Here is a 12,786-nt window from a genome sequence, read left to right on the forward strand (position 1 = left end):
CTTAGCCCTGAGTAGTCACAGGATTCTGATTTATTAATAATGAAACTCCTTTCTCAGATAAACACACACACGACCTCCTGCCCAGATAGTAAATGGTAGGCAGCTTTCAGGCTCCATGGTTATTTAGATGGACTATCCCCAAGAAGTTCTATTCTCGGGGTTCTTTTATAGGAAGTCAAAGACAATCCCTCCTGCCTCTTGGCTGACTCCATTATCTCCTCAGCACCTGCCGGTGGGGGTCGGATTGCCTCTGACTTGGGGTGATGTCTGTTCTATCATCCAGAGCCCTGCAGGACCCGTTAGTGCTTGGTAGGGGAAAATCCCTTTCATCTCCGGGCTTCGCTTGATCTAATCGGGCTTCTAACCGTTCTGCCAGTTTTGCCTCAGGTATACACATGTATTCTTCTTTTCTTTCCCTCTCTTTCGGACATGGATCCACTGTAGGTTTCCTGTTCCCTCTTCACTGTTCCACTTTTCTTCTTGTGCCCCGTTAATGAAGGCTTGCAAATGTTGCCTTTAGAGTTTTGACGCAGAAGAAAGCCATTTATAATATTTTGACCTGAAAGAAGTACGTCCCAAAGTAACAATTTTAGGTCTGTGCTTCAGAATCATTCTGTGGGCATTGTGAAGCAGAGTGGAGGGGAGGACTGGGTCTCCAGGCGGGGAACAGAGCTAGGAAACGGTTGCACGCGAGCCATGGCAGTGATTAGGTGGCACGCCGTAGACCTAATTTGGGCAGAGATGTGCATTTTGCGTGGACTATACAGGGAAAGAGCTGCTTCCAAATGCAATGAGTTGAATAGGGTGGGAGTCTATTTTTGTCTCATAAACCGTAAACTGGTGGTGGGGGAGGGGACGGGGGACAGGCTGCTGGGCAACTCTGCTGCATGGGTTCATCCAGAGACCCAGGATGGTGAGACGGCTTCATCTTTTTATAATACCTGTCTTCCAAAATTACTCCTCTTTTTCTCCAGTTCCAGTCTGGGGGTCGAAGGAGCGCGAGGGAAGGAGAGCATCCAACACATTCATCGCAGCTCTGGTCGCCTCTGCTCCCGTTCCATTGGGAAGGCTCAGTTGGCGCTGCTTAGCTGCAAGGGAGGCTGGGAAGTGGGGTCTCCGGCTGGGAGGCTGTGTTCCCGCAGAGGACACTGATTACTGTGAAGAATCATTAGTGAGGAAAACTAAGGAAGGGGGACTAACAGTTTACAGGTATTGTCAGTGTAGATGATGCAGTGAGTGCATGGCGGGAGATGAGGTCCCACAGAGAGATGGTGTGAGATCTGCACTGGAGGACAAGGTTGGGAAATGCACCCCCTATGGGAGACCCACCTATTGGGGGCAGAGGAGAAATGGAAAGCAGTGTCCTGGAACGAGTTTCCTTAGTGAAGAAGCCTGGTTCAGAGGTGAAGACTTTGGAGGTTAAATCTTCTCTTGCCCCTTACTAGCTGTGTGACCTTGCGCAAGGTTTTTGTGTTTCTGTTTTTGTTTTTTTTCTCAGCTGCAAAATGCGGATAACCAAAGTACCCTGCTCAGGCTTTGTTTTGAGAGTGAATTAACATCTGTGAAACCCTTAGAACAGCGCCTGTTTACATGACATACTATAAGTCATAGCTGAAAGATAAAGTAAATTAGGGATTGGAAAGCACACCTTGGATTTTTCAAATAAGATACACGGTGATAGAGCTCTGTAAACATGCATGGCCTTATTTGAGCTCTAAAATGTTTCTTTGAAGGAGCAGTATTATTAACTCCATTTTACAGATGAGAAAAGTGAGGCACATGAGGCTAAGTGACCCAACCCCGTGTCATAGCTTGTCAGTGACTGAGCTCAGATCTATATGATTCCAAACCCCGTATTTTTAGACACTAAAGTTTTTTTTTTTTTTTTTAAGATTTTATTTATTTGACAGAGAGAGAGAGAGAGATCACAAGTAGGCAGAGAGGCAGGCAGAGAGAGGGGGAAGCAGGCTCCCTGCTGAGCAGAGAGCCCGATGCGGGGCTCGATCCCAGGACTCTGAGATCATGACCTGAGCTGAAGGCAGAGGCTTAACCCACTAAGCCACTCAGACGCCCCTAGATACTAAAGTTTGGAGATGTGGGATACCTGGTGAGGGACAAGCTGAGTGCTTGTAGCTTCTTTTTCCCTGGTGAACCACAATGTCTTTATTTGTAGAATGAGATAATAGCAGTACCTATCTCATTCTAGTAGTACAAAGGTAAATGGAGCTTCTTAATGAGAAACTCTTAGCAAACCACTTGGCAAATAATAAACACAAATCTTCAATGCGTGGTGGTAGCTAGTGACAGTAATGACGATAAATGTAAGTTATGAATGTATTTATTAAAGTAAATAGAACAATTAATGATCTATGATTAGATTTTTAACCAGCCAAATTGCACCCAGTTCTGAGAGTAAATAGAAGAATAGTATGTATTTTCTGGTTATATGTATTTGTGCTTGCTGAAAGTAGATTTTCAGGTCAAGGTTTTTGGGGACGTCACGTGATTACCCACTCCCTTGTTTTAACACCTTCCCCCTTCTTACAGTTGAAATTTAGGTGGCCAAATGAGATCCCAATGAGAGACACTGTTTGAAGTAGGAGCTTGGAAATGTGCTTGTGCTCCTTCCGGCAGGGAGAGCTTGCTGCTGGAGGGGGCCTCACCGGCCAGGACGGCGCTGTCTGGGTTTTCTGACTCTAGAGTCTCTTTACAACCACGTCTTTTTGTAAAAACGAAAACTGTTCTGTACATGCAATCTTTTACATTTGGTGATTCTGTCTATGCAATGGGAATATTGTGAGAAAGAAACAAGGTATGAGGGACTGTCATTAAGAAACAGGAAGACTTTGGGTGCCTGGGTGGCTCAGTTGGTTAAGTGTCTGCCTTCGGCTCAGGTCCTGATCCCAGCATCCTGGGATCAGCCCAGAGTTGGGCTCCCTACTCAGAGGGGAACCTGCTTCTCCCTCTCCCTTTGTCCCTCCCCACCTCTCTCATGCTCTAGCACTGCTGTGTCTTTCAAAAGAAAAAAAAAAATTAAAATTAAATCTTTTGAAAAAAGAAATAGGAAGACTTTTTCTACTGCATTTCCTATGCATGGGTTTGCTTAACCTTACTCTTAAGAGAAGAGGAAGTCCCATGGTGAATTTTATTACTTGCTATTTAATTTTTTTTTGAAGAAACATTTCTTTCCCTGCAACATTTATGGTTATCAGTGGAGAACATTTGGTCCAACCTGTGTGTAAATCTCATGGACTCATGAACTGCATTCAGTTTTTTTGATTTTAGAAGAAATAAGGCTGAAGATTATATATTTATACCTCATAAATAACACAGTCATTTCAAACTTTAAAGTCATTACCAAACATCCATTAGAAAAATATCAATACTGTCATATATTGGCACCTAGATTTTATTTATACCTTATCTTCATAAGCTGATTACAAGTCTGCCTAATTTTTTTAATGTGGGCTGTGAATATTGAGTACTAAAGAGCCAAGGGGTTCTTCCAATTTTAGAAAATCATTTTGGAGATAGATCAGAGCCTAATTTCAAGTATATCATTTCCTCAGAGGAAATGAGCTCTCCTGACATGCCTTCCAACAGATTCTAGGAAATGGGGGGATTAGGGATTTTTTTTTTCTCTGATAAAAAGGTACTGTTATTATTTATAATTGACAGTTCACCAGAATTTTAATATTTCAGCAAGTAAAGTAGGTTAGCCATTATGTTTATTCATACCTTTGAATTTTCTGAAGTTATTAATGTAGGACTAACATAGCTTTGTTTAGGAAGAAAAATATTCAAGGTAAATCAACTTTGAGTATTTTATTTTTGAGAAAAGCAAGTAAGTGTAATTCAGTTCTTTCCAATTCGGAATAAAACCCCCTTTGTGAAATGGAATGCAGTTTTGAACTCTAACATTTCTGTTTCCTCTTTGACTCACTCAACAGAAATGTTTGTTTATGCAACTAAGTCTCTATGAATAGTACAATAGAATGTATAGAGAGGCACATCTGTATTTTTTTTTCTCTAGACTTGGTGTCTTGTTTTTCAACAACAGTGTCCAAGTTTCACTGAAAAGTGTAAACCTTAAGTATGACTATCTGACTGGCTGAAAATAAGCTCCCAACTTGTGTTCAGATTGAATCTCTTTGATGAGGATGATGTGTGGAAGGGACCATCAGCCCTGGAGCTCTTTCTACGAAGCCTCTAGAGTGGCGGAGGAGGGCGGTGCTTATGCACAGTGCTTATATAGGAATCTGGGAAAACACTGTCTTCAAGAAGAGGAATGCTCTTTTGGAAAGTTAATCTCTAACTTTAAGTAATTGTGTAAATGATTCACTGATATTCAGCATGAAGCTTGATATGTGGCAAGTTGCTACAATGCCTTCTGGTCATCATCAGAAAATATAGAATTGTATTCAGTATAGAGAGATTTGTACTTAAGGAATTCTTTGTTTTTTTTTTTTTTTTTTTTTTTTAAAGATTCTACTTATTTATTGGAGAGGAAGAAAGAGGGAGTGAGAGAGAGCCGAAGCAGGGGGCAAGGGCAGAGGGAGAGGGAGAGGGAGAGGGAGAAGCAGGCTCCCTGAGCAGGGCTCCATCCCAGGTCCCTGGGATCATGAATCGAGCCTAAGGCAAATGCTACTGACTGAGCCATCCAGGCAACACCCTCTATTTAACGAATTTTAATGACAAACTTAAATACTAAAATTCTATCTGGTTTGAGGGGTTATCTATGTGCTTTTTAAACTAAGTGAGGTAGTGATAGGGCTGAACTATTGTTATAAAAAATTAAGGAATCTAAGACGTTCGCTTTGAATAAGCAACCATCGCCCACCTCCATGTGGAAATAGTCTTTAGGGATTATAACCTGAGATCCGGAAGGAGACTAGGTCCTGACTCTGTGTCATATGATACAATCTCACGTCCACACTTCTCGGGAACCTGAAAAGCTTTTTGCTTGGAATCCAAACCTTTACAACAGTCTTGGTTGTCTGAACATTGTACTGCATTTTCTAGTTTTTTAAAGTTAAAAATCAGTGTTATTTTCAGAGTAACATTGACCAAATCAGCACAATCCAGAAAGAGCTCAGTAGGCTGATGCAGTGTATATATTTAGAAAACTTGAGGGAAATAGGAATATTTAGTTTGGAGAAGAGAGTAGTTCAAGAGAAAGTGATGGCTTCAGATAACCGCTCTCCACTTTATGGAAAAGAGATCATTGGAGAGCAGAACCAGGACCAACACATCTTATTCAGAAGGCAGGTTCCAGGGACACATGGGTGGCTCAGTTGGTTAAGCGTCTGCTTTAGGCTCAGGTCATGATCCCAGAATCCAGGGATTGAGTCCTGCATTGGGCTCCCTGCTCAGCAGGATTCTGCTGCTCGCTCTCTGCCTGCTGCTCGCTCTCTCGCTCTCTCTCTCAGACAAATAAATAAATAAAGTCTTTAAAAAAATGGAAAAAAGAAAAGAAGAAGAAGAAGAAGACAGGTTCCGATAAGGAAACGTTGAAGTATTAGTGTTTTCAAATGTGGACAGGACGTCTCTTGAGGCAGGGAATTCCTTTCATTACAAGTACATTTTCTTTGAAAGTTCTTTCTGTGTGTATATGACCCATCCTTTCTTGTTATTATTATTATTTTTTGTACATCTTGTAATTTTTGTTATTGTTGAGAACTAGACCTTTTAAATAATAACCCCAGAGTTTGTTGTGGTTGTTGTTTTCTTGTTCCTTAATAACTTTCCTGAACGAATTCTGTGAACTCTGTATTCTTTGTCATGTGTGGCCACTGAAGTCTGCTCAGTTAATGTAGGGGTCAGTTGCTACCTGGAACTAGTAAGCCTCCCAGTCTCTGGCAAGGGTGCACAGAGCTTCAAATTTAGCCAGAGGTAAGATCTTAGTGCCTTTGGGTCTTTCCTAAACATGGACATAGCCCTGGGCAGCAGCACCACTCGACTCAGGTGTGTAACTTTGCAGATCCCCACAAGTATCCCAGAACTTTGTGAAGGCCTCTGGGGACTTCTCATTCCCCCAGATTTTCTTTTTAAGCTTTTTGGCTTGCTCCTCGTGTGCAGTTATTATGTGCTGCCTCAGGCAACCTCAGTGTTCCTCTGGTTGTTTTTGACAAACACCCTCAGGGAAAAGGCTATTGGGCTGGTGGTGCTCCAACTCAGGTTCAGAGTAAAACAGCTTGCAAGTGAGGTCTTCCAGGGAACCTCGAGATAGGACACATAATGACAATTCTCTGAGGATGGGGCTTTGAAGGGGCTCCAATCCTATTCTGTTGCCTCTGGCTTCCAGGCCACTGGTTTTCACCATAATTACGGGCTGTTGATTTTCAAGGCTACTGCAGGGCTGGGTAGAGGGGATAGGAGAGAGCTAATTAAAATGTGACAGAGCTTGCCTATCTGACTGAGATTTAGGTACTTTTCTTGAATAATGCTCCTCAGATTGGTACAAACTTTGGTTAATTTTCAAAGTTCTAAAAAAGTTGATTTTGCTAGTTCTTTCATTGCTTATATGGAAGAGAGACTATTGAGGGTCCTTTCGCTGCCAGTTTTGCTGATGTTGTTCTGGAAGTGCTTTTTAACCATATTTTTAAAGGTTAAAAAGTTGAGCTCATTAATTCCAAAGTCCCCTACCACTCTAGCACATTCAGTGTTAACTAGTATATCACATCTCCCAAACCATCCCAGATGATATAATTTACTACCCCTTTTTTGTAAACGTGGTTGTTTAAAATATAATTAGAACAGACTCTCCCCAAAGCCAAAATATGAAAACACAATAGACTGTAGTTATCAGTCTCTGCTTGATTTTACTCACAGATTGGAAAAAGAAACATTACCTTTCCTATAGCTTTTTAAAGTTAGAATGAATTATTCAAAAGGGGTAGGAGATCTTATGCTAATAAGAAGACCTATATATCATGATAACGCTGCCTCATTCATAACATTGTGCCCCAAAAGAAAAAGAAGATGATCTGGGTAGAATTTAAATAGCAGTGACTACTGAAAAGGTAAAAATCAAGCGATAATTGACTTAAAGCATTTCACAGGATTGAAGCATCACCGTATGTGTTTCTTGGATGGTTTACATTTTATTCTCAAGTTTATTTTAATTATTATAAGATTATTTATATGTCTATTCTAACTGTTTATTTACTTATTAAACATCCATTTTTTTCTAAGTACTGAGAATATAGGTAAGGAATTAACTAAACATAAGCCACAGCCATTTTGTATCAATTTCTTTTTTCTAAAGATGGATCTGGTGATCTGGTACTGGCAGTGAGGTTAAATAATGTATCCATATAAATTAATTTTCCATATGTTTGAAGCTAAACCTTTTCAGTTTAACTCACTTTAATGTGACCCTCTCTGCTTCATGAGAAGGTAGTGATCTAATGTCTGAGTGACAAAAAATCATTTTAGATCATGACTTCACTGTCCTGTAAAACAGCATTAGCCCCCACGGCTCTTGGGAGCAAGGGCTGTTCCATGAATACTCAGTGGCCAACGCATCAGATCAAAACTGACAAGCCCTGGACTCTTACTATGGACTGACCCCACTCTAAGAATTAAGTATATTTATTCACTTAATTTTCCCACTATCCCAAGTAGGTAGGCACTATTATTATCTTTTTCAGATGGGAAAACTGAAGCAGAGAGAGTAAGTAACTTGCCCAAAGTCACATAACTTATAAGTAGGAGAGCAGGGATTTGAAATTCAGAATTCTGGCTCTGTGGTTCACGATCTTCTAGTCTATCGTGTAAGATGCAAGGATGCTTGTTAGAATTACACATAAACATAAGAGTGAGTTGGCTCTGAGAGCTTAGTTGAAGGAAACTCTTTGAAAAGTATTTGAGCTTTGGTGAATTTTCTTTGTAACACATAGAATAAGTCTGTGCGTGTATGTGTGTATGTGCCTGTACATGCATATTTGTGTGCATAGTAAAAAAGGAAAATGGCCAGAGAAGTGATTTTATTAAACTGGTGTTAATTAGTATTAAATTTTAAATATTTTGGTTTTGCTCTTTGGTAAAATTGATGATGCTTTGCTTATCTTTTGCTGTTAATCTGCATTATATGATTGACCAGGAAACTGTCCAGAAATATGTCTTTGGCTAGTTTTACATGATTTTTTGTTTCTTGAGAAAAATGACTAACGGGAGTGAAGTTACTGATCAATGTCTTTGGAAATCTAAGAATTGTGTGTTATTCATTCTTCTTCAGTATAATGCACAAATTAACAAACTGATTCAGTAGTCTTGCTTTCCTTATTTAATTGAGTTCTTTGTGGAATCTGGAGAAGAAAACAAGGAAGCAATTTTTAAATTAATTATTAATTTCTTTTTATTTAAGTAGTTGCCTCAGTAGGGTAAGCAGGCTGAGACACTGTTACCACAAACTCAGAAGAAAGGTTTTGAAAAGTCAAGTTCTTCTTGTTGGGAGATAATTTTCCATGATTCTCTTGCATTTCTGCTTGTCTTGTGAATAGAAGCACTGGATGTGTTTGTTTTGGACTATCTTTTCAAGGGTGGTTTTTAAATTCTATTAATTAATTAATTAATTAATTAATATGAGAGAGAGAGAGAGAATGAGCAGGGGGAGGAGCAAAGGGAGAGGGACAGTAGACTCCAGCTGAGCCTGGAACTTGATCTCATGGTCCTGAGATCATGACCTGAGCCAAACTCAAGAATCAGACACTTAACTGACTGAGCCAATCAAGCGCCCCTCTTTTCAAGGGTTTTTGCACAGAAAACAGCCTTGAAGGTAGAGTGTCTCCCTCCAGAGTAAAGGGTGGGTTTATTTATTGTGTAGTATGAGAAAGATAATGTCTTTCTTCAAAGCAAAGGACAAGTATGTTTACTGCCTACTGTGAAAGATTAGGGCTCCCAAAACTTGAGGGTTCTCCTCCATCACACAACCTGCTGCGTATGCAGGCATCATGTGGCTGTCTCTGTGTTGTCCTCGGATCTCCAGGAACTGCCACATACTCTGGCTGTTGCTATTGTTATGAGTAATAAAGTCTCTGGTCTCTGTCTTCTGCCAGAAGTTCATGAAACTGCGACAAGTGAAATTGTTGGCTTCCAAATAGAGTAAAATCTCTGAATCTTCAAAATTCTTGAAATTTATCATTCTAAAATTCTTTCCTAGATTTTCACCTTCATTTAGAATGAACTTCACTTTAGAAGAATGAATTATCATTTCTTTGTGGGGATTCAGTTGGAGACATGGCATGTTCCCCAGGCTTTGTTCACTGGAGAAGTATCTTATGGCAATTGTTAGTCACATTCTCCCGCCTTTCCTTTGCCCCAGCCATCCCATGATCCTTGATTATAGTTCTTTTTTTTTTGCCCCCTTTTCTCTTCTTTCGGAATTCTCTTCTATCTATCACAGGTACTCCATAGTCTTTTATACATAAAACTAAATACAAGCAAATGAAGTCAGGTGTCTTCAGTGTGTAGGGGAGCTAAAGATTCTTTCAAACCCTTATCTGGTGGAACTAGAACTTGATGTTATACGAGAAATCCACCCCCCCCACCATCCCCGGCCGCAGAAGTGTACTTCTGCAGGCACTGGGAAGAAGTGGGTGCATGTGGAGTTGGGGAAAGGGAAGAGATGGACTTCTGCCCACCAGCGTATTTCAGTAGTAGACTGGGCAAACATTCCTGATCCTTGGGGGAAAGTCTCTGACCAAATGAGCTATCATCTAACAGTGAACACAAATAATAGTAAGGAAACATTATGTTTGAAAATTTGGATTATTCTTTATCAGGGGTCAGCAATCTATGGCCTGTGCCCCAAATCTGGCCTACTGCTTTTTTTGTTGTTGTTCATGAGGTTTCGTTGGAACGCTGCCATGTGCATTCATTTACGTACTGTCTATGGTGGTTTTCTGGTTACAGTGGCAGAGGTGAGCAGTTGCCATAGAAACCATACAGCCAGCAAAGACTAAAAGATCGACTATCTGACCCTTTACAAAAAAAGGAGTTTACCAACCCCTGCTCTAGTCATGTTTTATGCCAGTGGTTTTCAATTTCCGGTTGTGAGGAAGACAGAAAAAGGACTGAGCTCAACAAAATCCCCTGGGCAGGCTCACCTCCATCTGCCCTCTGATTTCTCAGAGGTGTTCCCTATCGAGAGTCACTGTGTTAAACTTTCATGATTCAAGTTGTTTGGTTCCATGAACTGATGTAGATTGTTGTTTTCATTGTTTTGGCCCTCTGTAATGCCCCCAAAGTAATACTGTGTTATCTCTTTTACAGGGTTGTGGGAAGAAAATGTATTCCTTCTTGAGAGGAACCAAACAACTACAGGTGCTAAGGTTTCTGGGTGTCTCCATTGGCGTGACACAAATCTTGGCTATGATTCTCACCATTACTCTGCTCTGGGCTCTTTATTATGATAGAAGGGAGCCTGGGACAGACCAGATGATGTCCCTGAAGAATGACACGACTCAGCACCTGTCATGCCACTCAGTGGAACTGTTGAAACCCAGCCTGTCGAGGATCTTTGAACACACATCGATGGCAAACAGCTTTACTACACACTTTGAGATGGAGGAATTGTAGAGAATGTCCAAGAAGGAAACCACAAATTCATTTTATTGGACTTGTGAATTTTTGAGCACACACTTATCTGTTTCAGAAATGTGTAGAAATAAAAATGTGGCCATAAAGGAATGACTAAGCATAGAATTTTCTACCCTTTAAAATAAAGAGGGAAAATTTCATTTTATAAGTCACCCCCTGGACAATGGTTGATGCCCTTTATAATGCTGAGGACAGATCTAATACCCACTTTATAGCCTGTATAAGATTTTTACTGAACACAATTATGCTTTGAGGCTTAGACTTTGGCGTAGTTTGACCAACATTTCTGAAGCCATGTAAACAAGTTAAGCTATGATGGATTTGGGGCTACAGTAAAGTTTTATTTACTTCCAAAAACTTGCTAGTGTATCAAGTAGCAATGAACTTCTAACATGGGAAATTAGGCAGTATTAATGAACTATATTATTTGGTGACATATTCTTTTGAGAGTGGGTAGATTATACATAAGTAAACTCTGAAGATTGGTGACTACCTAAATGTGATTTTTTTTCTGGCTACTTAAAATATTCTTATTACTTACAAGAACAAATTAACACATTGTCTTAAACTGATCAGGGATCTATGTGTATATAAGAGTCTGTGTTAAGTCTGTAAAATTCCATAGATTTCAGTTCTTATAATGTTAAGAATAACAAGTGTGAGTGAAAAGGATAAAATTGTCCTGTATAGCACCATTATTTTTAACCTTTCCTGTTAATAGAACTTTAAAATTCCATCTTGGGCTTGTATTACGTACATAACTGTTAACTTAAATACTTAACCACTAATTTTGAAAAATTGCCTGTGTGATACATAGGAATCATTATAATTCAGAATGTAGTCTGGTCTCTAGGAAGTATTAACAAGAAAGCTTACACATAATGTAGTTCATTCAGCACAATCTTGGATGTTACCTTTCTCCCAAACTAAGGCCCTTTCTGACACTCAACACTTTTTAAAATCAGTTCATCTTTGTCTTCTCCAAACAAGAGGCAATAGTCTACAAGTCCGAATATAATTCTGCAGAGAATAGTGTTCTTTTTCTCCAGAATATTGCCATTAGAATCATTAAAATAAGTGACAATTTAACTAGAGATATACTTTGCCTTATTTCACTGATTAAGATACTGTGGTGAATTACACAGATTATTAAATTTTTTATGAGAGTAAAATATATTTATTTGAAATGGGGAGAGTGCATTTTACTGTATTTTGTGTATTATGTTCATTTCTCAGAAAATGGAAAGAAAATTAAAATGTGTCAATAAATATTTTCTAGAGAGTATTAATTTGTCTCTAATTTTTATACATTATAAGCATGTTTACCACTCAACAGGATTAGCAAGGGGAGAGAAATAAGAAGAAATCACTGAGGGGCACCTGAGTGTCTCAGTGGGTTAAAGCCTCTGCCTTCAGCTCAGGTCATGATCCCAGGGTCGTGGGATCCAGCCCCGCATGGGGGTCCCTGCTCAGCAGGGAGACTGCTTCCCCCTCTTCTCTCTCTGCCTGCCTCTCTGCCTACTTGTGATCTCTGTCTGTCGAATAAATAAATAAAATCTTAAAAAAAAAAAAAAGAAATCATTGAGTAAAGTGACAATAATGATTTCCAGACTCTGGAGCTAGTCTGTAAGAGGATGTATCTTCAGTGAAGAAAGATGAAAAGATACCCATTTATTTTTCAGGTTTGTTTTTGAGTTAAACAATAAATAATGCAACTTTTTTCTATAATATAAAAATATGCACATTCATGCTAATTTATCTTCTCAATGCTTTACATCCCAGTCTCTTAAAGTAATTTTTAGAAGAAAATGAGCCTAAGAAAAGCACTATTTGAAACCACCTGCCAGATTTCATCTCCTCCATAGGTTGAATTGAAAATTGAGTAAATTCTTTGCTCATTCATAACCAAAAGCATCCCTTTTTATAATTTCCTCAATACCCCCTCCCCATAACTTCACCTAAAATTGAGACAGCTATGAGTAGTATTTGAATTATTTGGATAATGGTCAAATTATCCAAATAGCTGCTTTTCTTTTTTTAAGATTTTATTTATTTTTTTGACAGAGAGTGAGCCATCATAAGCAGGGGGAGCGTCAGAGGGAGAGGGAGAAGCAGGCTCCCCGTGAAGCAGGGAACCCCATATGGAGCTTGATCCCAGGACCCCGAGATCATGACCTGAGCAGA

The 12,786-nt window shown here is 39.6% G+C and overlaps 1 protein-coding gene across 3 annotated transcripts in view; it reads left to right on the forward strand.

Annotated features, from left to right (window-relative positions):
* TSPAN12 (tetraspanin 12) overlaps positions 1-11,887 on the forward strand; it is a 64,883-nt gene extending 52,996 nt beyond the window's left edge. For all 3 annotated transcript variants that reach the window (XM_059396514.1, XM_059396515.1, XM_059396516.1), the window contains one exon: positions 10,276-11,887. In XM_059396514.1, coding sequence (XP_059252497.1) covers positions 10,276-10,581 — 306 coding nt within the window. In that variant the 3' untranslated portion in view covers positions 10,582-11,887. The remainder of the gene's footprint in view (positions 1-10,275) is intronic.
* The last annotated feature ends 899 nt before the right edge of the window (positions 11,888-12,786 follow it).

The sequence above is a fragment of the Mustela nigripes genome, chromosome 4, assembly GCF_022355385.1.
Source record: "Mustela nigripes isolate SB6536 chromosome 4, MUSNIG.SB6536, whole genome shotgun sequence".
Taxonomy (NCBI): Eukaryota; Metazoa; Chordata; class Mammalia; order Carnivora; family Mustelidae; genus Mustela; species Mustela nigripes.